The sequence below is a fragment of the Schistocerca cancellata genome, unplaced genomic scaffold (assembly GCF_023864275.1).
Source record: "Schistocerca cancellata isolate TAMUIC-IGC-003103 unplaced genomic scaffold, iqSchCanc2.1 HiC_scaffold_1141, whole genome shotgun sequence".
Taxonomy (NCBI): Eukaryota; Metazoa; Arthropoda; class Insecta; order Orthoptera; family Acrididae; genus Schistocerca; species Schistocerca cancellata.
The window spans coordinates 1525715-1548338 of NW_026047140.1; the positions used below are offsets into that span (position 1 = coordinate 1525715).

General features: G+C 57.9%; 1 protein-coding gene across 1 annotated transcript; it reads right to left on the reverse strand.

Moving 5' to 3' along the window:
* Positions 1-1141: 1141 nt before the first annotated feature.
* On the reverse strand, positions 1142-21932 carry LOC126159428 (nucleolar protein dao-5-like). The gene is made up of 5 exons (XM_049916529.1): positions 21597-21932; positions 19016-19273; positions 2603-2710; positions 1876-2548; positions 1142-1554 (listed from the first exon to the last, which is right to left on the reverse strand). The coding sequence occupies exons 1-5, from the start codon at positions 21930-21932 to the stop codon at positions 1142-1144; spliced, it is 1788 nt and encodes a 595-aa protein (XP_049772486.1).
* Positions 21933-22624: the final 692 nt, after the last annotated feature.

A 22624-nucleotide genomic window follows, 5' to 3' on the forward strand; every position in this document is an offset into this window, starting at 1 on the left:
GGCTTGAGCGGCAGGCGTGTAGGCAGGTCCATCCGGTGTTGTGAGCGGCGGCAAGTGTGGGCGATGGCGTGTGAGGGAACGGACCATCTCCCACGTGTCGGCCCCAGGATCAATGGAGGCAAGCTTCTCCTCCCACCGGCGTATACGATGAGCAGCAAGGGCAGCCTTGATGGTGCGGCGGAGATGATTGATGCGCCGCTTCAGCAGAGGCTGCCGTGTTTCACGCCACTCTCTGTTGAGACGGTTTCGTTCTCGGATAAGGGCCTGTATGGCTGCAGGAAGAGTTGGAGCCGCCACAGAGGAAACCCGCGGAGGCGGAGTGGAGTCAGCGACAGCCGCGGTGAGAACGGCAGTCAGGTTGTGGAGAGCAGCATTGACATCGGTGTCCAGGGGAGGTGGCTCGGCAGGGAGGCGTTCCAGAACAAGCTGCTGGAAGCGCGGCCAGTCGGTCTTCCGGGTGTCGAGCTTAGCTGCTGGAGGAAGCGGAGTGACATACAGCCGAAAGAGCACCGGCAAGTGGTCGGAGCTCAAGACGTGGAGAACGTCGGGGGTGACAAACCAGTCGACACCCTTGACGAGACAAATGTCCAAGACATCGGGAGCAGTACCATTCGGAGGGTAGTGCGTTGGCTCGTCAGGTCCATAGACAGAAGCTCGTGCCCTCTCAGCAGCATGATAGAGCCGCCTCCCACTGACGTTCAGCGTCCGAGAATTCCAGAGCTGGTGCTTGGCATTAAGGTCCCCAGCGAGGAAGATCTTGTCCCCAGCACGGAGGAGAGCGTCAGCATCGTGGATGGTGAGGTGGCCACGTGGCGGCCGGTACACGGAGAGAAAGATGACCGTGCCAAGGGACGTCTCCACTGCAACGGCCGTGGCTTCACAGGAGTCCAGACGTGGCAGAGGGACTCGGTAGTGCCGGAGTGTCCGCTTGACGTAGATGGCTGTGCCACCGCCAGCCGTCAGCCTGTCGTCGCGATAGCAGACGTAATTCGGGGCGTTCGCTCGAAGGCCAGGCTTGAGGTGCGTCTCGGTGAGGAGACACACATCAACGCTGTAGTCCTGGAGAAACTGCCGGAATTCGAGAAGCGCTGGGAAGAGGCCATTCGCGTTCCACGTGACAGCCGTGAAGTTCTGGTGGCGCCTAAGGTTGCGAGCCATGGCCAGTGGATGTGGACGCCGTGGCGGTGGGGAAACTTCGGAGGGCTGCATGGACTGCAGCAGTGATGGCGGCCGGCAGCTGGGCCAGTGCGGCGGAGACAGCCACAAGGGTGGCTTGAACTTCTTTGAGGACCGCGATGAAATCATCAGCTGCAGCAGGAGGAGCAGGCCCGTCGTCAGGGCGTCGCGGAGGCTGGACAGCAGGGGCAGGAGGAGGCGTCGTCCGGCCCTGAAGGACGTCGGCGTAGCCAAGGTCTGCCCGAGCAGCAAGCAGGCGCCGCTGGGCGGGTTGGCGCGAAGGAGTAGCAGGCGGTGGCGCAGCTCGGCGCCGCAGCTGTCGACCATCGGAGCGGGACGTCTCCCGCAAGGGAGGTAGTCCACGCTGGCGGCGGCTGGCTGCCTTGTGAACAGCGCAACCGCGGTAGCTGGCAGGATGAGCCCGCTTGCACAGGGCACAGGTGGCCGGTTCGTCCCGGTTCCGGGTACACTGCTGACTGAGGTGACCCTCGCCACATTTGACACAACGGGGCCGCATGCGACACAGGCGGGAAGTGTGGCCTGGCTCCTGGCAATTGTAGCATTGAACGAGGCCCTTCCGTGCGCGTAGCTTTTCGACAGTCACCGAAAGGTCATAAAACCGGGTGACTTGGTAAATTTGCCTGTTATCAGGTGTGTCAGGCAACACGATCTCCATCAAAGGGATGGGACGCTGAGTACCAGGCATCTTCATTCGCGTGGTAGCAGTAGGCGCGAAACCCATAGTGATAAGGCCGTCCTTAAAGGCGTCTGCCTTCATCTTCAGCGGTATGCCTCTCATGGCAACCTTGAGAACTTTGGGACGCACGGTGGGGAAGGTGTAGTTCGGTATACCACGTGCACCAACCATGTCCATAACAGCAACGTAATCTTCAGTGGTGGCGACAGTCAGCTTCAGACGGTCTTCGCCGCAGTGTTTGGCGGTAAAAGCATTCTTCAGGTTGGCCTGGAGCCAGTCCCGAAGCGTCATGTAATCGTCAGGGTAGTCGATGACAATCGGTGGCAGCTTAGGGCCGGAACGACGTGTGGCATCGTCGGCGGTCGCCGGTGGAGGCTCGTCGGCATCTTCAGAGTCGGCGCCATCCGCTAGGGCGTCGTACGGATTAGCAGTAGGTACAGGGGCAACAGGGGTGCGCCGTCGTGGAGCCGCCCTCTTCTTAGGCGGCGGCTTCTTGAAGCCAGCGTCACTCGTACCAGAAGTGTGTTGGTCATCACTGGCTGACGTGACAGCCGATCGCTTGCGCTGAAGCACCCGCTGCGGGGCGCCGGTAGCGCAGTCTACACGGGGAGGGTCCGTAGAGTAGTCCATCTCATCGTCCGGGTCTCGCTGGGTCGTCATATTCTCGTGGTCCGCCTGGGGTTGCCGGGTCGTCATAGGTGGAGCGTCCAATGGGGCCGCCGACGGCGCGGGCGCCGCCGGACGGCGATCAGACAGCTCCGGCGCGGCGGCGGCAGCTGCCGCGGCCGCGCGCGCGTCACATACGTCCTCCTTGCTCGCCATCACGAACTCGAATGTCTGCGGGCCGGGCGGTATGCGCGCCAGCCACCGTGGTGCGCTTATATGCCCTCGGTTGCGCGTGGTGGGGGGAGGGCGGGCCAGAGTCTATATAGGGGGGCTGGCGCGTGCGCCGGGCGCAGACCGTAGCCGACTCGCTAGCGCCGGGTGAGGAGCCAGCCGCTGCAGCAGACGTTTTGCTTGCCTTGAGCTTTTTTGAGGATTTAGAAGAGATGACTGGCCGCGGCAAGGGAGGAAAGGGGCTCGGCAAGGGTGGCGCCAAGCGGCACCGCAAGGTGTTGCGCGACAACATCCAGGGCATCACGAAGCCCGCGATCCGCCGCCTGGCTCGCAGGGGCGGCGTGAAGCGCATCTCTGGTCTGATCTACGAGGAGACCCGCGGAGTGCTGAAGGTGTTCCTGGAGAACGTGATCCGCGACGCGGTGACGTACACTGAGCACGCCAAGCGCAAGACTGTGACGGCCATGGACGTGGTGTACGCCCTGAAGAGGCAGGGGCGCACCCTGTACGGTTTCGGCGGTTAGGCGCGTCGCAGCCGGTGTGCTGTGCCGCGTTGGCCTTCCCGCGGCCGTGGGAGAGACGAAAACGGCCCTTTTCAGGGCCACCACACTGTTCGGAAATTGAAAAGTGCGAAAGAGTCTGTGTTGTTGCTGCGTGTGTGCGCTGTGTTGCCTGCCTGCCTTCTTTCTTTCATTCTTCATTTCGTTTGCGTTTGACTGACGTGACGTGACTGGGAGAAAGGAAAGGAAGCGGGTCTTGTGGCTGTGTGTGTGTGCGAGAGAGGGCGTTGTGTGTTTGTTTTGTTTATCGATCGATGGAGACGCCGGGCTGTGTGTTGTTGTTGTGCGAGAGGCGGTGAATATTTGCGTGGTTTTGGCTGTGTGTTTGCGGCGGCGTTGGAGTTGCCGAGGCAAGGCGGCCGGATCAGCTGTTTCGTTTGTATGGGGCGCGCGGGAGTGGAGGGCGGTGTGTCCGACACGCTCCTTTAACAGTGGTGATTATTGCTGTCGTTGTCGTTGTCGTTTGGAAGGCGACTGTGCGTGCGTGGAGGTGCTAGAGGCAAACGAAACAAAACAAGAGAAATGTGTGTGTGTGTGTGTGTGTGTTGGGCCACACGGGCTGTGGACGACAAGATGGCGGCGGCTCTTCTTGTTCTTCTCTCTTTCCTTTAGTCCTCTACCGTTAGAGGGGGAGTTGGAGGAGGTTATTGTCGCCTGTGGACATTAGCTCCTCTTTTCTGTGTGTTGTTCTTATCTTTGGTAGTGTGCTTTCTCGGACGTTGCTGTTTGTTGAGAGTGATTATGTGTTCTGTTTGTGCTACTGCTGGCGTAGCGAGTCGGGTCTTGCACATCTGTCCCTGTGGTGTTCATATTGCCCAAGGGTCAAGACGTAATAGTCATTTTCTGAATTCCGCGCGGTCGCGTAGAACGCTTCTGCCAGGGCGCGGAATCGTGTTGTGAGTGGTTCTAGGCAGGTCTGCCGCGGGGACGTGTAAGGCCCGTCGTAGAGCGCTCTGCTTTGGACCCTTCTGTAGGCGATGCATCGTCGATCTGGCTGCATAGCCCCATACAGGGCGCGCATATTCCAGTATCGCTACCCCTGTTGCGGGGTCGAGGGAACAGGGGTACAGGATCTGCATCCTGGCGCGAGCGTTTGTGCCAAGTTCCCCTATGTGACACTTCGATGTCAGGCGTGACACCGAGGTACCTCGCAGAATATCTCCCCCTGCAATCGTAGCAGTTGGTATGGTCTTGTTGCCGGCGGCGGCGGCTGTGGAAGTGACGTTAAAGTAAAGTAAAGCGCGGCGAGGACGACTGAAATTTTGCTTTGGACGTAGGTTTGTGTGGTGGCCCTGAAAAGGGCCGATTGTTGTGAGCCGGCAAAGCGCGTTGCGTGCAGGGGAGCACGCAGCGCTGCTGGGCGGCGGGTCCGCGTGCCGATTGCCTGGGCCTCTCTGTTTAGGCCTTCTTCTCGGTCTTCTTTGGCAGCAGGACGGCCTGGATGTTGGGCAGGACACCACCCTGTGCGATGGTGACGCCCGACAGGAGCTTGTTGAGCTCCTCGTCGTTGCGGATGGCAAGCTGCAGGTGGCGCGGGATGATGCGCGTCTTCTTGTTGTCGCGGGCCGCGTTTCCGGCCAGCTCGAGCACCTCAGCCGCGAGGTACTCCATGACGGCGGCGAGGTAGACGGGCGCCCCGGCGCCGACGCGCTCGGCGTAGTTTCCCTTGCGCAGGAGGCGGTGGATTCTGCCGACCGGGAACTGGAGCCCGGCCCTGCTGGAGCGGGACTTTGACTTGCCCTTGACTTTGCCTCCCTTTCCGCGTCCGGACATGGCGATGGGCTGTGGTGTAAAAGCGAGACGAGACGAAGGACGGTGCGAGCCGCAGCGAGTCGAGCAGCGGAGTGGCGGCGCCGCCACTCACTCTACTGCACTATAATGCTTCCTCTGCTTGAGGGTGGCTGCGCGTGGAGTTTATTGTCCTAGAGACATTTACTCCAATTAGGTTTGGGTGGAATTTTTTATTTTTTTTTTTTATTTTTTACTTGTCTTTGTGGTTGGTCTTATATTAGGTGTGCATTTATATGTAATTACTTGGCTGCCCTGGTTGGGGGCTGGGTTGGATGATGGTGATATGATGTGGGTGTTGGATGATTTAATGGTTGGTGTGTCTTATTGGTCATAAAGGATCGATTTCGGTCTTTTATGCCTATCTCTAGTTGGGTCGTACTGTCCCAGCCTGTTGATCAGGTTGTTTGTGGACCTGGATGCTGTCTCATAGAAGGTTTCCGCGAGTTCTTGGAATCTTTCTATTAGTGGCATGACTTCTGCCGCCTCGTGTAGGTCGGCCGTTGGGAACCGTGAGGGGACATGTAGCGCTCGTCTTAGCGCCCTGTTTTGTACACGCTGGAGTTTTTCAATGTGTGTTTTAGCTGCATAGCCCCAGATGGGGCATGCATACTCCATGATGGGGCGGATAAGTGAGCAGTACACTCTCACACCTATATTTGCTGCCAGCGAGCTTCCTGTATTGAGAACAGGGTACAAGAGGCTCATTCTGGCGCTCGCTTTGAGTCTTAGGTCCTCAATGTGTGGTTTCCATGTGAGGCGTTTGTCAAGTGTCACTCCTAGATATTTTGCCGTTTGCCTCCATGGTAGCTCCTGGCCATTTAGCCTAAGGTGTAGTGGTGGTCTTCTTTGTGGCCCGCGCTTGCCTAGTCGGCGGGTTATGAGCATCGCCTGTGTTTTCTCACTATTGATGGTGATGCGCCATTTCTTTGCCCATTGTTCTGTGTCGTTTAGGACTGTCTGTAGTCGTCTGGTGACCAGATCCCTGTTGGCGTTGCGTGTGAAGAACGCTGTATCGTCCGCGTACTGCGCTGTGTGGACCAGGGGCGCGGTGGGCGTGTCTGCAGTGTATAGACTATACAGGACAGGCCCTAGCACCGAACCCTGGGGCACTCCAGCGCGCACGCGTCTTCTCGTCGAGAGTGAAGAGTCAACCCTAACGGAGAATGTTCTGTTCGAGAGATAGCTTTTCAGTAGTTTCACTATCGTCCCGGGGAAGCCCTGTGTGTACAGTTTGTATAGTAACCCAGTGTGCCATACGGTGTCGAAGGCTTTGGCTACGTCAAGTAGCACTATCCCACAGTAGCCTCTTCGATTGAAAGCTTCGGTTGCTGCTTCAACCACTCTCATGATTTGTTGCGGGGCTGAATGTTTCTGCCTGAAACCGAACTGGAAATTTGGTAGAATTTGCTCTCTTGATATATGTTGCTCGATGGGTATGAGCAGGAGGCGCTCGTAAATCTTACTGAGAGTGGGTAGGAGGCTTATCGGCCTGTGGTGCTGTGGGAATACTGGGTCTTTACCTGGTTTGGCTATCGCGACCACTTCCGCGTGTTTCCAGCACGCTGGAAACTCGCGGGCTCGAGATATCTCATTGAAGACGTCCGCGATGTGTGTAATTGCCAGTGGCGGGAGATGTTTTATTAGTTGGTTCGTGAGCCGGTCGTGGCCTGGGGCCTTTTTGTTGGGGAGAGACTTGATTACTTTTGCCACGTCTTCTGGGGCGAAAAGTGGTGGGTCTTCGTTTTCGTCATCTTCAGCTGCAAGGAAGACTGCAAGCTGTCGACGGACTGTGTATTCATGGTCTCTATCCTGTGCTTCCGCTGGTTTGAACTGCTGTTCAAATGCGTCGGCGAGCGCGTTGGCCTTGTCAGCTGCGCTGTAGACCATGCCACGCTCGCCGTGCAGCGGCGGCATTCTGGCGCGTCTTTTCGTAAATTGTTTCGTCGCTTGCCATAGGCTGTTGTCGTCTACTTTGAGGGCTGAGAGGCGTGCAGACCATTGCTGGTTGCGGTGCTCAGTGAGTGCGGCTTTCAGCTCTCTCTGTAGTCTGTTGAGCAGCCTCCTAGTGTTTGGGTTTCTTGTTATTTTCCATTCCTTTGCGATCCTGTTTTTGTGCCGAATTTGCGCAAGCAGGTGCTCCGGGAGTCGTATTTGAGGAGGCGGGCCTTCCCGCTGTCGGGGTGTGGCCTCCTCAGCAGCCTGCAGGATCGTGTTGGTGAGGTCTTGAAGCGCCTGTTCTGCTGTATTTGCAGTTGGAGGCGGGGCGCGAGCAATTTCAGATGCGACGTTATCTTGAAATTGCTCCCAGTTTGTGCGTTTGTATGTCGCCTGGTGTTGTGGAAGAGCTACCCACTCTCCCACGTCGACCTCTAGTATAACAGGGTTGTGATCGGAGGACATTCTGTTGACTGTCCTCGCTGTCACAAAGCCTGTTATCCTTCTTGTGAGAGCTATGTCGAGGACGTCCGGCCTACCTCCGTTCTTTGGGAAGTGAGTCGGCTCCTCTGGGCCCCATATGTCGAATTGTAGGTTGCGCGCGAGTCGTTGCAGTTGACGACCTGCTCTGTTTGTGTATCGCGAGTGCCAGTCTGCGTGCTTGGCGTTGAGGTCTCCTCCTATTAGGAGCTTGCCTCTAATCTGCCCTAATGCGGTTATATCTTCCTCTACTATTAAAGGGGTAGGGGGGCGATATACTGCAACGACTGTTAGGGGACCTGTGGCTGTGGCAATTTCCACTGCCACAGTTTCTAACTGTTGGGTAGCTGGAATGTAGACCTGGTGGTGGGGGATCCCTCTTTTGATAAATATGGCTACCCCGCCTCCGGCGGTTAGCCTGTCTTTTCTATAACAATTGTAATTGGGGACCGTCGCTTTTACTCCCGGTTTTAGATGGGTTTCGGCCACCATGCAGACGTCGATATTGACTTCTTTCATGAATTCGCGGAATTCCATGACTTGCCCGACGATTCCGTCGGCGTTGAAGATACTTATTGACAGGCCTTGAATGTGTGGGCGTCTATCCATGTTTGGCCGTTGGTGCTGCTGGGGAAATCGCTGAGGGCTGCGATTGCTTGGCTGCCACTTGGAGAGCGGCGAGGATTTGTACGTTTTGTTGTTGTATCTCACGCATCATTTGCGTGAGGAGACTGAGAGTCTGTGTCATGAGTCCTAGCACTGGGTCTGCGGAGGAAGGCGTAGTGGTAGCTTCGCTCTCTACTGGAGCGGTGTGCTGACCGTCGTCTGATTGACGGTCTGCTGCTGCCGCTTTTCGCAGACTGGTCTTTGGTATGGGGTGCAAAGCTTCCCCAGAACTTCCCTCGTTAGGCGGGATCTGGTCGGGTTCTGTGGTGTCCTGAGTTGCGTCTGTGGGTGTCAGGTTGTCCTCCTCAGCGCCCGCCGCAGCCGGCAGGGGCCCACTGGGTAGCTGGCCCGTGCCGACGGCGACGTTCGCGTAGGTCGCGCCATCGGTAACGTCCCTGGGTCTTGCCCGATAGGCCGGCCTGTCCGGTCTTGTTTGGTTTTCAGGACGGTTAGCGGGCTCGGCTCGGGGTTTGTCCGGCGGTTTTTGAGCCGCCTTCATGCCTCTGGCGCGTTGGACGTAGTTTTTGTGCACTTTGCAGCCCAGGTAGCTGGAGACGTGGCCTTCGCCGCAAAGCGCACACTTGATGCTTGGGTCGTCCTTTTTTATTGTGCATGTTCTAGAGTCGTGTTCCCCCGCGCATTTCCTGCATCGGGAGGGCATATCACAGTGTGTGGCGATGTGCCCGAGTCCCTGGCACTTAAAGCACTGAACAGATTTGTTTTTCTTTCGCAGCAGTTCAGTGGTTACTGGGACGGAAAGAACTTCCGTGATTTGTCTCCTGTTCTGGGGGGAGTCCGGTATTACTGCTACGTATAGTGGCCATTTATAATCGGAACCGGGTTGCTTCATCTGGGTTACCGATTTGACATCATAACCTTGGCTCATCAGGTCGATTTTGATGGCCTTGGGGGAGAGTTTGCGAGGCAGGTCTCGGATCACAATGTTGAGGTTGCGTGTTCTGTCTGTTGGGAAGGTGTAGTGGGGAATTCGTTTCTCCACTAGCACCTGCTTTACCTCTTTGTAATCGTCGAGGTTGTGGAGGACTAGCTTTATCTTGTCGCCTCCCGCGGGTTTGGCCTTAAATGGTCTGTCCCCTAGTGTCGATTTCATCAGGTCATACAATTCTTTGTAATCCCTGTCGAACTCGGCAACTATAGGGGGCAGTTGGACGCGTTTCTGCTTGCGCGTATCCCCCTGTTGGTTTTGGGGCGCATCACCATCTGTGGGCTCGTCTGCTATGCTAGCGAAACGGTTAGTCGTGGGGGCTATCTCCCTGGCTGGTGGGGGAGTGGGCTGGCGGACCGTGTTTCTTGCTAGTTCAAAGCCGTTTTCGTCGGGACCGCGCTCTTGTTCCGCCACGTCATTTCCGTTCTGGGGTCCTGTCTCATCGATCACGAGAGCGCCCTCTGAGTCAGAGTCGCCATTTGGTGACTCGTCTTCAGCGGCCTTGGCTCTTTCGAGGATCTTGGCTCTATGATTTCTACGCCTGCACCTGTTTTTCTTTTGGGTCCTCGACAGCTTGACACGAGGGGAAGGGGTGCGGGTGAATTTCACTTTGCTGGAGAGTTTACTGGTGGGCTTGGGTTGCGCTATTGATGATGGTTTGGGAAGAATTTTTACTGGGATGTGATTGTCTCCGCGTTTGCGCTTAAGAAATGGGATAAGCGCATCCTGAGCGTTTGCTAGAAGGAGTTGATCTATGAATGGGGAGGGGGTGGAGATGGAGCTGCACTTACTGACGACGTACGTCGCTGTGCTCGTTTTCTGTGTTATGGCGTTAGGCGCCGTGTTACATCCGCTGGGTGGGGAGGCAAAGTCAAAGGCTGCCATGGGGGTGCCAGTCGCTGCCTTGGTTGCCGACACCGTTAGGTTTCCGGCAGACGACTCTGGCCCTAACAAACTAGCATGCGCGGGTAACTGGCCAACGACCAGGCCCTGACATGCAGATTCCCTATCGCTAGGAGGAGCAGAGCATGGCTCTGCGGCAGCAGAGGAACTCGAACCGCCCGGAAGAGCGGCCCGCGACATCGAAGAGACGACATCGACGCCGCCAGCAGCAAGCTGCTGGGGCCCCGAATCGTCACCGCAGCTTGAACCCGCACACGACAATTTGCTCATACTGCGCCTTGGCCGTGCTGCGCTTCGTCGTGTGCACCCGTCAACGCTTTAATAAAAGCGAAGCCGAAGTCGCACCTGGTTGTTCTCCCGTACAAGCGGGGGCCTATGGCTTCGCGTCACAGACTGACGGAGACTAGCTCAACGCCCGACTGCCGCTCGGCGAATGGCGGCGGCGCCGCCAGGGGTGGGGGTCCTTTATGCTCTCGGGTGCGGCGGCCGGTTGCGCTCGCGGCCCATTGGTCGGCGGCCGCAACGGGGCGAGCTGGTAAAGGTGCGGCGGCGGGGCGCGCTGGGTGCCACTGTGTGGGGAGACGCTGACTAGAGCGGAGCGCTTGCTACTGGTGTTGCTGCCGTACGTTCTTGTTTGTTTGAGATGCCGCCCAAGACTAGCGGGAAGGCCGCCAAGAAGGCTGGCAAGGCGCAGAAGAACATTTCGAAGGGCGACAAGAAGAAGAAGCGCAAGAGGAAGGAGAGCTATGCCATCTACATCTACAAGGTGCTGAAGCAGGTGCACCCTGACACGGGCATTTCGTCGAAGGCGATGAGCATCATGAACAGCTTCGTGAACGACATTTTCGAGCGCATCGCGGCCGAGGCGTCCCGCCTGGCGCACTACAACAAGCGCTCGACCATCACGTCCCGCGAGATCCAGACCGCTGTGCGGCTGTTGCTGCCTGGCGAGCTGGCCAAGCACGCCGTGAGCGAGGGCACGAAGGCGGTGACCAAGTACACGAGCTCCAAGTAAGGAGGTGGCTCTGGAATGGAAGGAGATCCTCCGTTGCGAGAGCGGCAAAACGGCCCTTTTCAGGGCCACCAAATGGCCTTTGCGGGAAGGGCGGAATTGTTGTTGTTTTTGTTTTGTTTTGTTTTGTGTGTGAGTGGGTGGACGGCGGCAATAGCTACCGCTTTGGTTGCGACGCGACGGGGTGGGGTGGCCGATGCGATGAATTTGATTGTTGGGGGCGCGTCGCGTGTTGCGGGGTACGGCCACGGTGTGACGTGGAATGGAGGCACGTGCGCACAACTCGTTGGTGTTACCTGTCTGCGAGGGGGGGAAGTGCGATCGGTGATGTGCCCTTTGGATGGAGGTGCCGGTTAGTTACGTGACGGACGGAAGCGAAACGCGATTGTTGGGAATGTCAGTGTGTAACGACGGCCGTTTGCGGGTCGGTTTGCACGCCATATATGGCGAGGGTGAAATGTGTCTGTAAATGCAGCGTGGAGGCGTGTGAGTGACGTTTAAATGAACGCGCATTGAGACACCAATGTGTATTGCATTGTACGGGCGACACGCACGATGATGTACCTTTCCTCCGGCTCTGATTTCGATAGTCGTGTCTGACTTGACTGTGTCTGCTTGTGTGCGTACGACGCACGCACACCGACGTCGTCATTGAAGATGCATGCACGCGTGTCCAGTGCAGTACAGTAGAGTAAGCGCGACGCTAGAAGACGACGGTCGCTTTGGCGAATGTGCGTACACGTGTTTGTGTGTGTCGGTGGTGTGGTCCGATCCGTCGCCTCTGGGAAACTGTCGATCGGCGCGGTACACCGGCATCACGCAACGGACGTCTTGAACACCCGTCATGCCGTCATACCGTTGGTACACCGTCGCGCTGAGAACGGTTACCGAAAGGTGAACGAACCTCTGATCGGTCGAATGTCTGGGCAGAACGTGAGGAGAGAATGGTGGAGGAAAGGACAGGGGGGGGAAAAAAAAAAATAGAGAGAGAGAAAAAACGGAAAAAAAAGGAAACAAAACGGAGAAACGCAGTGTAGAGCAACGGAACGTTCCCGTGTCGGAGGTGTATTGTAGCCGCACTGAAATGCGTGTAACGGCGCGGCGGCAAGTGTCTGCCGTGGTGAACGTTACCTTTGACGGCTGAATTGTGCGTTGCGTTGCTTTGCTTTCCCGGATGTGTATGTAACGTTCGTTGAGATGGTTCTGAGGAAGAATGTACGACAGTGCCCGTGCCGTCTATGTTCGTGTGCAAAGCCATTGTGTGTGTGTGTGTGTGTGTGTGTGTGTGTGTGTGTGTGTGTGTGTGTACGTAGGGATTGATGTCTGTAGGTGTTAGTGAACATGTTTTACCAGTGGGGGAAATGGATCGTCGATGGTTGCCGTCACGGTCGAGATAACGCACGCACCCTCCCTCCCTCCCTCCCTCCCTACATGAAGGTGTCAAGAAAGTGTGTTAACCGGGGTTTGTTTGTCTTTCGTTAAAGGGAAGGGACGAGAGAGAGAGAGAGAGAGAGAGAAGCGAAGTGGAGTGGGATAGTGCGTTCGTTCATTTTGTGTGTGTGTGTGTGTGTGTGTGTGTGTGTGTGTGTGTGTGGTGTTTTGAGAATTGCGTCCGGGAATGGCGGTGGGCGTGCCCTGCATGTGGCCCGGAAGGCTGTTCGTTTCGCGGTAGTGTGTGGACAGGGGAGGGGCACGCGTAACGCTGCTGGCATGGCATGGCATTCGGGAGATGGGAGGGGGCAAACGAAGAAAACGAGACGCGGAGGCTATAAAGACGGGGAGGGGCGCGGTGTGGGTGGCTTGCGCTGCGCTCGGCTGGCGCGTGCGGCGTTGTTTTTGTGCAAAAGAAGAGAAAACGAATGGGTTGCCGGGAGGGGGCCGTTGTGGTGTAGCCGCAGACGCGGCTGTCAGTGAACGTGGTGAGACCCGACGGATGCGGGAGGGGCGGGGGCGGGGAAAACACTAGAAGAAAGAAGGAGAAAAACGCTGCTGCAACCAACATAAAATGAGGCCTTTTGTAACCTGCCAGCAACAAAACAACAACAAAAAAAAAGGTCTATCAACATTGAATGTAAATGGAAACGGACCCAAGTGTAACCTCCCCGCACAAATAGTCGTAAGTAAGTGAGTGAGTGAGTGAGTGAATGATGATAAAAATGTGCCAGAATGTTGTTAACGTCCCTAGAAAATGAACGAACGAAGATTGATGAGAAACGCGCGATAATATGATGAATGGAAATAATGAACGATGAACATCTCAACAGACGTAGTTGAAAACCCGAGAAACGTTGTAAGGGCAGCGCTGGCTGACCTTCGGCCCTGTATTCTGAGACGTCCCCCTTTGAACAACAATGTATACAAAAGTGTGCTTAAAGTGACACACAATATTTTGAGCGCAACGCAATCTGACTATCAAAGATCCCTGCAAAAGAATGGCCCTGAGTAACATTAAAGTACACCTTTCGGAAATCACTTACCTCACAAAAATCTTCATTACTCGAACTACTGCAATACAGCGAGCACCACTGCTGCCAGCTAAATAAGAGATTCAAACTACGGAGGGCACTAACTACTGATAGGGATAGTTAGCAAAGTAAAGATGTTTAATAGAGAACAACAAACAATGTATTTACCCTTAATATCATCATCACCAGTCATAATATATGTAATTTGAAAAGTCCGCCATCTCTCTCCTCACATGCACCAGTGCTGGCGGCTCACCCCTAACTGCGCAACGCTACGCGCTGTTCACATCCAGCTATAGCAGTTCATGACAACAATGCAAACTAGCCACAGACTGCACACAGCACAGGCAGTGATTTTCACGCAGAGCGCTACGTGGCATTACCAATATAAAAATGTAAACAAACAGCCTACGTACAAATTAGAATAAAAAGAGCAAAAGATCGTTACGTCAATAAAAAAAAAAAAAAAAAGACAAAAGAGAAAACAAACTGCATCTATATGTGCTCTTAACTGTAGATACCTGTACACAGCTTCGTGCAATGAATGCCGGCTCACACATTTAATTTTGATTGTTGGAGGAAATGCGTAGGAAATATTCTTTAAATGGAAATGAATGGTTGTACTTTAAAAACGTTAGTTTGGAAACAAAGTATTATTGGGGCATTTTGTTGTGAAGAAAATAGTCACAATTGACATACATTATTAGATTTGCGCAATGCAGCTTCATTACCTTACCTTTAATAACAATATGCATCGTCCCGAACGGAGACCAGAGTCGCGAGAAGAGCACGCCGCCGCCCGCTCAGTAGAATCGTCCACTCGCTAATACTGTCGACTGACTACTACCTCTCCCGACCCGCCACATATAGATGACAACTGTTCCTGCCGACCCGCTACGTGCTACTAGTGTCGTGTGGCGCAGACTAGCGACGATAAGAAACGCTCTGGTCAGAGATTGTGTCGTGCCTCGCCATCGCTGGTAATGAGTACATACGTGTTTCAGCGCGCGTACCGGAACACGCAGTGCGGAGCCAGAGACTGTGTTGTCGACGCAGTGCATGGTCGGTCGGTCGGTCGGTCGGTCGGTCGAGTGCGTGCGGGAGGGCAGAGAGGCAGCGTCGGCACGGAGATGCACGCACGGGGGCTGCGGCGTGGCGCGTTTGCGGTAGGCGCCTTTGGTGGCAACGGCCGGGACAAGCAGCGGTGTATGGTGTGGTGCGGGCCGGACAGGGGCGGAGGAGGAGGCGGCGCGACGATGGCATTGGGGCGGAAACGGGGACGGCGACGGCGGATGTTGAGAGGCGTCACGCGCGGACCGACACAGACGCACAGATAGATAGATAGATAGGTAGGAAGAAGAAGGGGCGGCTGGTGAGTGCAATTTAGGCGGTAGACACAAGAGGTCGGCACGGCATTTGCGTGATGTGGCGCTGTGACGGGGTGTGCTCGCGTGCCTCGTTTTGTTGATGCGCGCAGGAAGATGTGCAGAGCAGCGGCGGGCGGCTCGGTTCGGTTTGGCCCGGCGGGCCGCGCTGTTGTCGCGGACGTGAGCGCCCCCTGGCGGGTGGCCGGAGGCGGCGCGGCGTGTTGGACGTGTGGCTGGCGGCAGTGCACAATTGCGAGTGGCTGGCGGTGTGGCGGTTGGCGCGTCGGGCGGCCGAGAGAGAGGAGAGGTATGTGTTTGCGGGCGCCTTTGCTGCGCGGCGTCGTGCAGGCAGGGAGGGCGGGCGCTTGTCGACTGTGTGACTGTGTGGCGAATTGGCGGCGTTGTGCTCCGGCCGAAGGCGTCGGAAAGGAGAGTTGGTCGTGATGTCATGTCGCGCCGTGTCATGTTTGCGAAACGGCTGCCGCAGAGGTGTGGTGGTAGCGAGCCGGTCGGTGTCAGTGCGATGGGAATGTGCGTTTGGCGGTTTCGGTGTGCTTTTTGCGGCGTGAGAGTGGGGCGGGCGGGCGGGCAGGCTTGCTGTTGTTGGTTCCTTGTGTCTTGTGTGTAGCTTGATGGCAACGTGGAAGGACGCCGGTTTCGAGCCGTGCGTGTGGTTGTCGACGTTGACCGGTTGGGGTGTGCCGTTGCACGTGCATGTTTGGGTCGTTGGTGTGGTTTTGGCTGGCTGGCTGGCTGGCTGGCTGGCTGGCTGGCTGGCTGTGTGTACGGGAAGGGGGAGGCGGCGGTGGATAGTGCAGTAGTTGTGTCGTTGCCACGGGCGTCGGGTGCGGCTGTGCGTAGTGGCGGAAAGGTGTCGGTTGCGGGAAGCGAGGCCGTCGTTGGCGGTGTCGCGTGACTTTGTGAATCGAGTGGGGCGGGGAAAGGAGCGGCGTGCCGCTGCGTCGTGGCCGTTAGCCAGAGGCTGTGTGCTTTGATAGTTTTGTGGACGGTTCGTGCGAGGCGATTTGTTGCCTGCCCTATGTTTGTTTGTTTGTTGTTTTGGAGACGACGACTGGTTGGTGTCGTGCGCGCGAGCGAAGTGGCGGTGTGCGTTTCCCGTGTCGACTGCCGACAGGTGCGCCGTCGGTGGGGTGGGTGGCCGGCACAAGTAGAGGCGGCGGCGGCGTCGTTGCGGTGTGTTTGTGTTGTCGGCGACAGCTGTTTGTGCGGTGCGTGTGAATGGTGGTGCAAACGTGTGCTGGCGTTGAGGCTGCGACCGCGGCGTGTTGTTGGTTGATGTTGAACAGCGGCTGTGTGCGGTGGTGGTGTTGCCGCACGTGCATCCGGCCCGGCGCGGAAAGCGCAGTTGCGGCGGCCCTTCGGTGCCAGCCACGTCGCGTGAGCGGCGGGTTGCTCTGGTCGACACGTGGTGCTCTGGTTTGTTGTTTGGTGCCCTTTGTCCGGTGGGTGGTCCGTGTGTCTCGGTATCTGGTCGTGGTCGTGCTGCCCGTTTGTCGGCGTTGCCTGTGGCTTCGGCGACCTTTACACCCAAAGTGTGGCGCCCGAAGGTGAACCAACGTAATCCGACCTCGGCGCTTAAGCTCTAAGCCTAAGCTGAGCGAACCGAACCGAACCTAACCTAACCTGTAGCGTAGCGTTAGCGTGAGGTGAGGTCAGCCTCAGCGCCAAGTAAGCTAAGCTGTCCGGCCGTGAGGTGGGTGGGTGGGTAGGTAGGTAGGTAGGTAGGTGCGGCTGCTGCGGCCACCCGACGGCTGACGTGTTTGAATGCTTAACCTAAGTTTGAGGCTTAACCTAACCCAAGTGGCCTTAACCTAACCTAACCTAACCTAACCTAACCTCTGACGCCCGACGTGTGTTTGAATGCTTAACCTAAGTTTGACGCTTAACCTAACACCGACCCTTAACCTAACCCAAGTGCCCCTAACCTAACCTTAACCGTAACGTAACGTAACGTAACGTAACCTAACCTCTGGCGCCTGACGTGTGTTTTGAATGCTTAACCTAACCCAAGTGCCCTTAACCTAACCCACGTCCACCGAACCCAACCGAGACGTGTGAACCTAATGTCTAACTCGTCACGCGTGATGTTGGCTGTCGTGTGTGCTGACGGCAGATTGGGTTGGTCTGTAGTTGCGGATTTCGGTTTGCCTCGGGCGAGGGGTTGGCTCGTAAGCGGCGAGGGGCGCTCCGGCGGAGCATGTTGCTTTGCAGGCGGCGCCCGTTGTTGCGGCGGGCACAATTGAAATTGTTGGGAAACGAACGAAAGGGCTGTGAATGTTGGCGGGCGAGAGGAGGAGGACGTGGCCCGACGGCTGCGGGCCGATCGGGAAACGGTGGGAGGGCGATGGGGCGGCGGAGGTGCGTTTGCACGGCCGTCATCGCCGCACGCCTCCGCTTGTGTGGCTGTGGCGCCGGCCGCGCTGGCCGGGCTGCCGCGGCGACGGTGTGGGGCTTTTGCCGAAGGTTTGGCCATTGTGGCGGGTCGTCGGCTGGGGCTGTGGGGGCGGCATTTGGGCGTGGGCGGCGATTCTCGGCGGGCCGACCCAGGCTGTAGCGCGCGGCGGCTGCAGTTTGGCCGTGGTTTGCGGCGCTGCCGTGGCGACTGGTTGGCGACTGTGGTGTGGCTGTGCGTAGCCCCATCCTCGGTGGTTTGAAAGGCGCGGGTGGTTGTGGCGCAGGTGTGGGGCTGCTCCGCACAGGCTGTCGGACGTTGGGCGGTAGCAAGCGCTCCAGCCCACAATCATCAAACTTCTTCAAGTGGAGGTAAGGTAGCATTTACCGTAGGGCATTTACTACACCATCTGATTAGCAGAAACGAGATAACATCAGGTGTGTATCAATTGTCATCTAATGATGTGGTGGTAAAAACAAACTATCGGTGGTGAACTGAAGATACTAAAAGTTGCAACTGCCGTGGTCAGCGATGGAGCAGCGCAACGGGCCTCTTATAGAGGTCGCGGGCATCAATAGGTGCCCCAAGGGTCCTGAGTAAGGGATTATCAGAAGCCGCAGCTGTGGCATACATCTTCCGTGCGATTTCCTGAAATCGTGCGAGGACGTCCTTCTCTTGCGCGGCGTCATGGAGATATCGGGCCGGGAACTGGGGATGGACATGAAAAATCCGGCGGAGAGCCTTGTTCTGCTGCGCTTGCAGGCGATGTAGATGACGGTGCGCCGCATTTCCCCAAGCAGCACAGGCATAGTCCATCACAGGACGCACAAACATGCGGTATATGAGTAGGCCATTATCGACGGAGAGCGCTGAGCGCTCGTTCAGCAGGGGATAAAGCGCCCCCAGCCTCTGCTCGACCTTCCGCCGTACTTCCTGCACCTGCTGCTGCCAGATGAGCTGGCGGTCCAGGACAACCCCGAGGTAGGTGGCCGTCGGCGTCCAGGGGATGACCTCGCCGAAGAGCTGTAGTTGGTGGTCGTGTGGCGGGGTCCTCTTGCGTGTGAAGACCACGGCTTGGCTCTTCTGTGCGTTAAACCGGACACGCCAAAGAGTCGCCCACGCTTCGAGGGCGGCGCACGCATCTTGGAGACGGCGATACATGGCTTGAGGCCACCGGCTGCGAGTGAAGATCGCCGTGTCATCGGCGTACATCGCGCGCTCCACTCGGGGAGAGGTCGGAAGATCGGCCGTATACAAGGAATACAGGGTCGGACCGAGGACCGAACCCTGCGGGACGCCGGCTGCAATATGTCGGAGCGTCGAAAGCGAATCGTCGATTCGGACCACAAAGGTGCGGCCCCGCAGATAGCTATCCAGCAGGCGGATGAGGGACCGCGGAAAGCCATGCAGATGGAGCTTCCACAGCAGCCCGGAATGCCACACACTGTCGAAGGCTTTTGTGACATCAAGGAAAATGGCGCCACAATATTCCTGGTTGTTGAAGGCCGTGGTAATGGCCTCAACAACGCGGACGAGCTGCTGTGTAGACGAGTGGCCACCCCGGAATCCAAACTGCTCCGGAGGCAACAGGTGTCGACGGTCCATAATAATCCTCAGCCGGTGAAGAAGGAGCCGCTCGAAAATCTTGCTGAGCTGCGGAAGCAAGCTGATGGGCCGATAGTTGTGTGGATCCTTCCTGTCCTTACCCGGCTTGGGGATGGCGACAACAACGGCGTGCTTCCAAGCAGCCGGATAGGTATGAGTCACCAGGATGGCGGTGAACAGGCGGGCCAGATAACCATAAGCAGCAGGAGGCAGTTCCTTGAGCGCCTTCCCGGGAACGTCATCGGCACCAGGAGCCTTGTGAGCGGCCATCGCCCGGATGGAGGCGGTCACCTCATCAGCGGTGAAGACTGGAAGCGGATCGTCATCGCGGCGGTCAGCAGAGAGGTAGGCGTCGAGGCCACGGTCCACATCTTGAACGAACTGTGCGTCCACAGGGTCGTCAAGCGGGACGAAGTTCGCCTGAAAGACGTCGGCAAGGGCATTCGCCTTATCCACAGGAGTATAGGCGACACCAGTCGGCGAGTCCAGAGGGGGCAGAGTGTGCTTCCGCTTAGTAAAGAAACGCACCGCGTCCCATGCGTCGGGTTCCGGAGTGAACGACGCCAGCTTCTGAGCCCACTGCTCGTTCTTGTGAGCGCTGACGGCGGCCTTAATGTCACGGCGGAGGAGGTTGACGCGCCGCTTCAGAAGGGGGTCGCGGGTAAGGCGCCATTCCTTGCTGAGACGATTCCGCACACGGATCAGATCCAAGATGGCAGCAGGCAGTCCCGGGCGCCGGGGAAGCGTGCGCCGGGGCGGCGGTGTGGATCGCAGCAGGGCGGAGTGGACGGCATCAGCGAAGGCAGTGACATCAGCATCGACGTCGTGGATATCGGCGTCAAGACGGGGCCGCACACGGGCGAGGACGTCCGCACGATAAGCTGTCCAATCAGTGCGCCGAAGATTAAGGCGCGGCGAGGTGACGGCGGGATCGACAGCAAGATGGAAGAGGACCGGCAGATGGTTGGAGTTCAGCTCATGAAGGACATCAGCCGTCATGAACTGATGCAGGCCCTTGGTGACGGCGAAATCGAGGATATCCGGCGTGCCGCGGGAGGGGTAGCAGGTCGGCTCCTCCGGCCCGCAAGCGTAAGCACCAACCCTGTCGAGAACTCGATGAAACTGTCGGCCGCTGTGGGTGGTGTGCAGAGAATTCCACGCCGCATGCTTGGCGTTAAAATCGCCGGCCAAAAAGAGCTTCCCCGGGAGACGGAGAAGCGCATAGGCGTCGTCTAAGTCCAGCAGGTAGCGCGGAGGACGGTAAACGGAGACGAAGGTGACCACCCCAGCTGAGGTCACCACAGCCACGGCCGTCGCCTCCATCTGTCGCAACGGTGGCGTAGGGACGACATAGTGGCGGATGTCCCGCTTGACGTAGATCGCAGCGCCGCCACCACGGGTGGGGCGGTCGTAGCGGTAGCACCTGTAGTTGGAGATGTTGGCCCTGAGACCCGGCTTCAGGTGCGTCTCCGACACGAGAAAGATGTCGATGTTGTGTGCCTCCAGGAAGTGCTTAACTTCCAGGAGATCGCGGAAGAGTCCGTCGGCGTTGTATGTCGAAATACGAAGGTCCTCAAAGCGACGCACCCTATCCATGATGTGGGGCAGCGGCACTGGTGGTCTGGAGAACGCTTCGTATCGTGGATTCCACGGTGGCAGCAAGTGTAGCGGGCAGCGCCTGGATGGCGCGGCTCATTTCGGCGACCGCCGTCATCATGGACTGGAGTAAGCTGAAGAGGTCGTGGGAGGCGATACCCGGCTGCGGGTCATCCTGCGGAGCCTGGTCGACGGGACGTCGTCGGCGCAACGGCGGAAAGGCGGCGGGGCCTTCTGGAACGTCCGGCGGAGCGGCAGAGGACTCAGGGGCGTCCCTGCGGATGACGTATGGTGCAGCAAGTGGACGTTGCCAGGCGTTAGGAGCGCGAGACTGCGAGAATGAGTCCCGCCCCCGCTGCTGGGCCCCCGCAGGGCGGAAGCTGGCAGGAGTGCTGCTGACGACAGCGGTCCTTCGGCGGCGATCCCTGGCGGTGAGCGGGGGAAGCCCGCGTTGCCGTCGACTGGCCTCCTTGTGTTTAGGACACGACCGGTAATTGGCGGGGTGTCGTCCGCCACACAGGCCACACTTCGCCGGTTCTTCCCTAGGTACCTGGCATTGCCGGCTGTCATGGGCGCCGCCGCACTTTACACAAACAAAAGGCATGGTACAACCACGGGCAACATGGTTGAAGCCTTGGCACCGGAAACATTGCGTCACCCCACGCGACTTGCGGAGTGTTTCTGCTGACATCACAAGCCCGCAAAGGCGGGTGACGTGGAAAATCTTCCGATGGTCTGGCGTATCAGGAAGGATCACGATGCGGAGGCCGGACCGACGGTTGGTGCCCGGGATTTTGTGGTAGTCCACAATCGTGGCGGCGAAGCCGAGGTCTTCGAGTTCTTCTTTGACCCAGTCGTTAGGAAGGGACTCGAGAATCCCTCGAAGAACCACCTTCAAGGTCGGCGGCCGAACGACCGGAAAAGTATAATTGGGAATGCCTTGCGCCCCAAGGAAGTCCATGACGGTGGTGTAGTCGTCGAGGGTGGTAACAGAAAGCTTCAGCTTGTCGCCGCCCGTCTGGCGCGCGGTGAAAGGCTGCTTCAGGTGCTGCTTCATCCACTCGTAAAATTCCTTGTAGGACGAGGGAAGCTGCAGCACGATCGGCGGAATGCGCTTCTGCTGTGGCGGCGGCTGCTGCTGCTGCGCCTGCTGCTGGGCACTGGACTGAGCCGCGTCGTCAGCGTCGTCAGGTATATCATCGAACCGGTTGTGCACCGGAATATCCGCCGCCTGCGGCTGAGCTTGCGCCGCCCGCGCCTGACGCTTCTTCGGCGGTTTGCGGAAGCCATCATCTGGCGCATCGGCAGCGCGCGAACCACTACCAGTGCCCCTCTTCTTCCGAGAAGCAACCGTCGTCGGTGTCTGCCTCAGGACGACGTCGTCGTCGATAGAAGTATCCGATAAATCAGCCAAATCGAGGTCCATAGTCGAAGCCGGGTCCGTCATACTCTTGTTCCTCTCTTCCATAGCCCTGGTCGTCATTGGTGGGGGGCCGGATGGGGCCGCCGACGGGGCAAGCCCCGCCGGACGGCGATCCGCCACACCCTTCGCTCCACGCACGTCCGACTGCTGCGACATGTCGCACTCGAATGGTAGCAAGCGCGGGAGGCGCGGCGCGGCGGCGCGCAGAGTGGCGGCCGCTCTCTCGGCCGTCCGCGCCCGCCCGCGACACTGGCTGGGCCTGTGGCGCGAGGCACAGGCCTGTGGCGCGAGGCCAAGGAAGGGTTGGAGTCCCTTAGCGATCGTAGTGTGTGTAGAAGCCTTGTGCGACTCGCCGCTATCGAGAGCTAGAAAACTCTGCGATTCACTTGCTTCTTAGCGAGTACTAAGCAATTTGTCGTGTTATAGGACCGACATAGAGTGCAGGCGAGATAGTGCGGACTAGCCGCACTTGTAGGATGGACAGAGTAGGGGACGCCGAGGAGCCAGGGCCCCACCCGCGGGTGGCAAGCCCGCGTTCCTCTAGGCCAGAACAGACGCACAGGGCTGAGGTAGAACTCGCGAGCAGGACCACTCAGGGCGCTCGACCACGACACCCCGCCCCACCGGCCCCCACGCCTGAAGACTTATGCACTGCGATGATACAAGAGAAACTGGAACAACTCCGCCGCGACCGCGACGCACGAGCAAAGGAACTCGCAAGACGGCGGGAGCAAGACTGCCCAACCACCAGT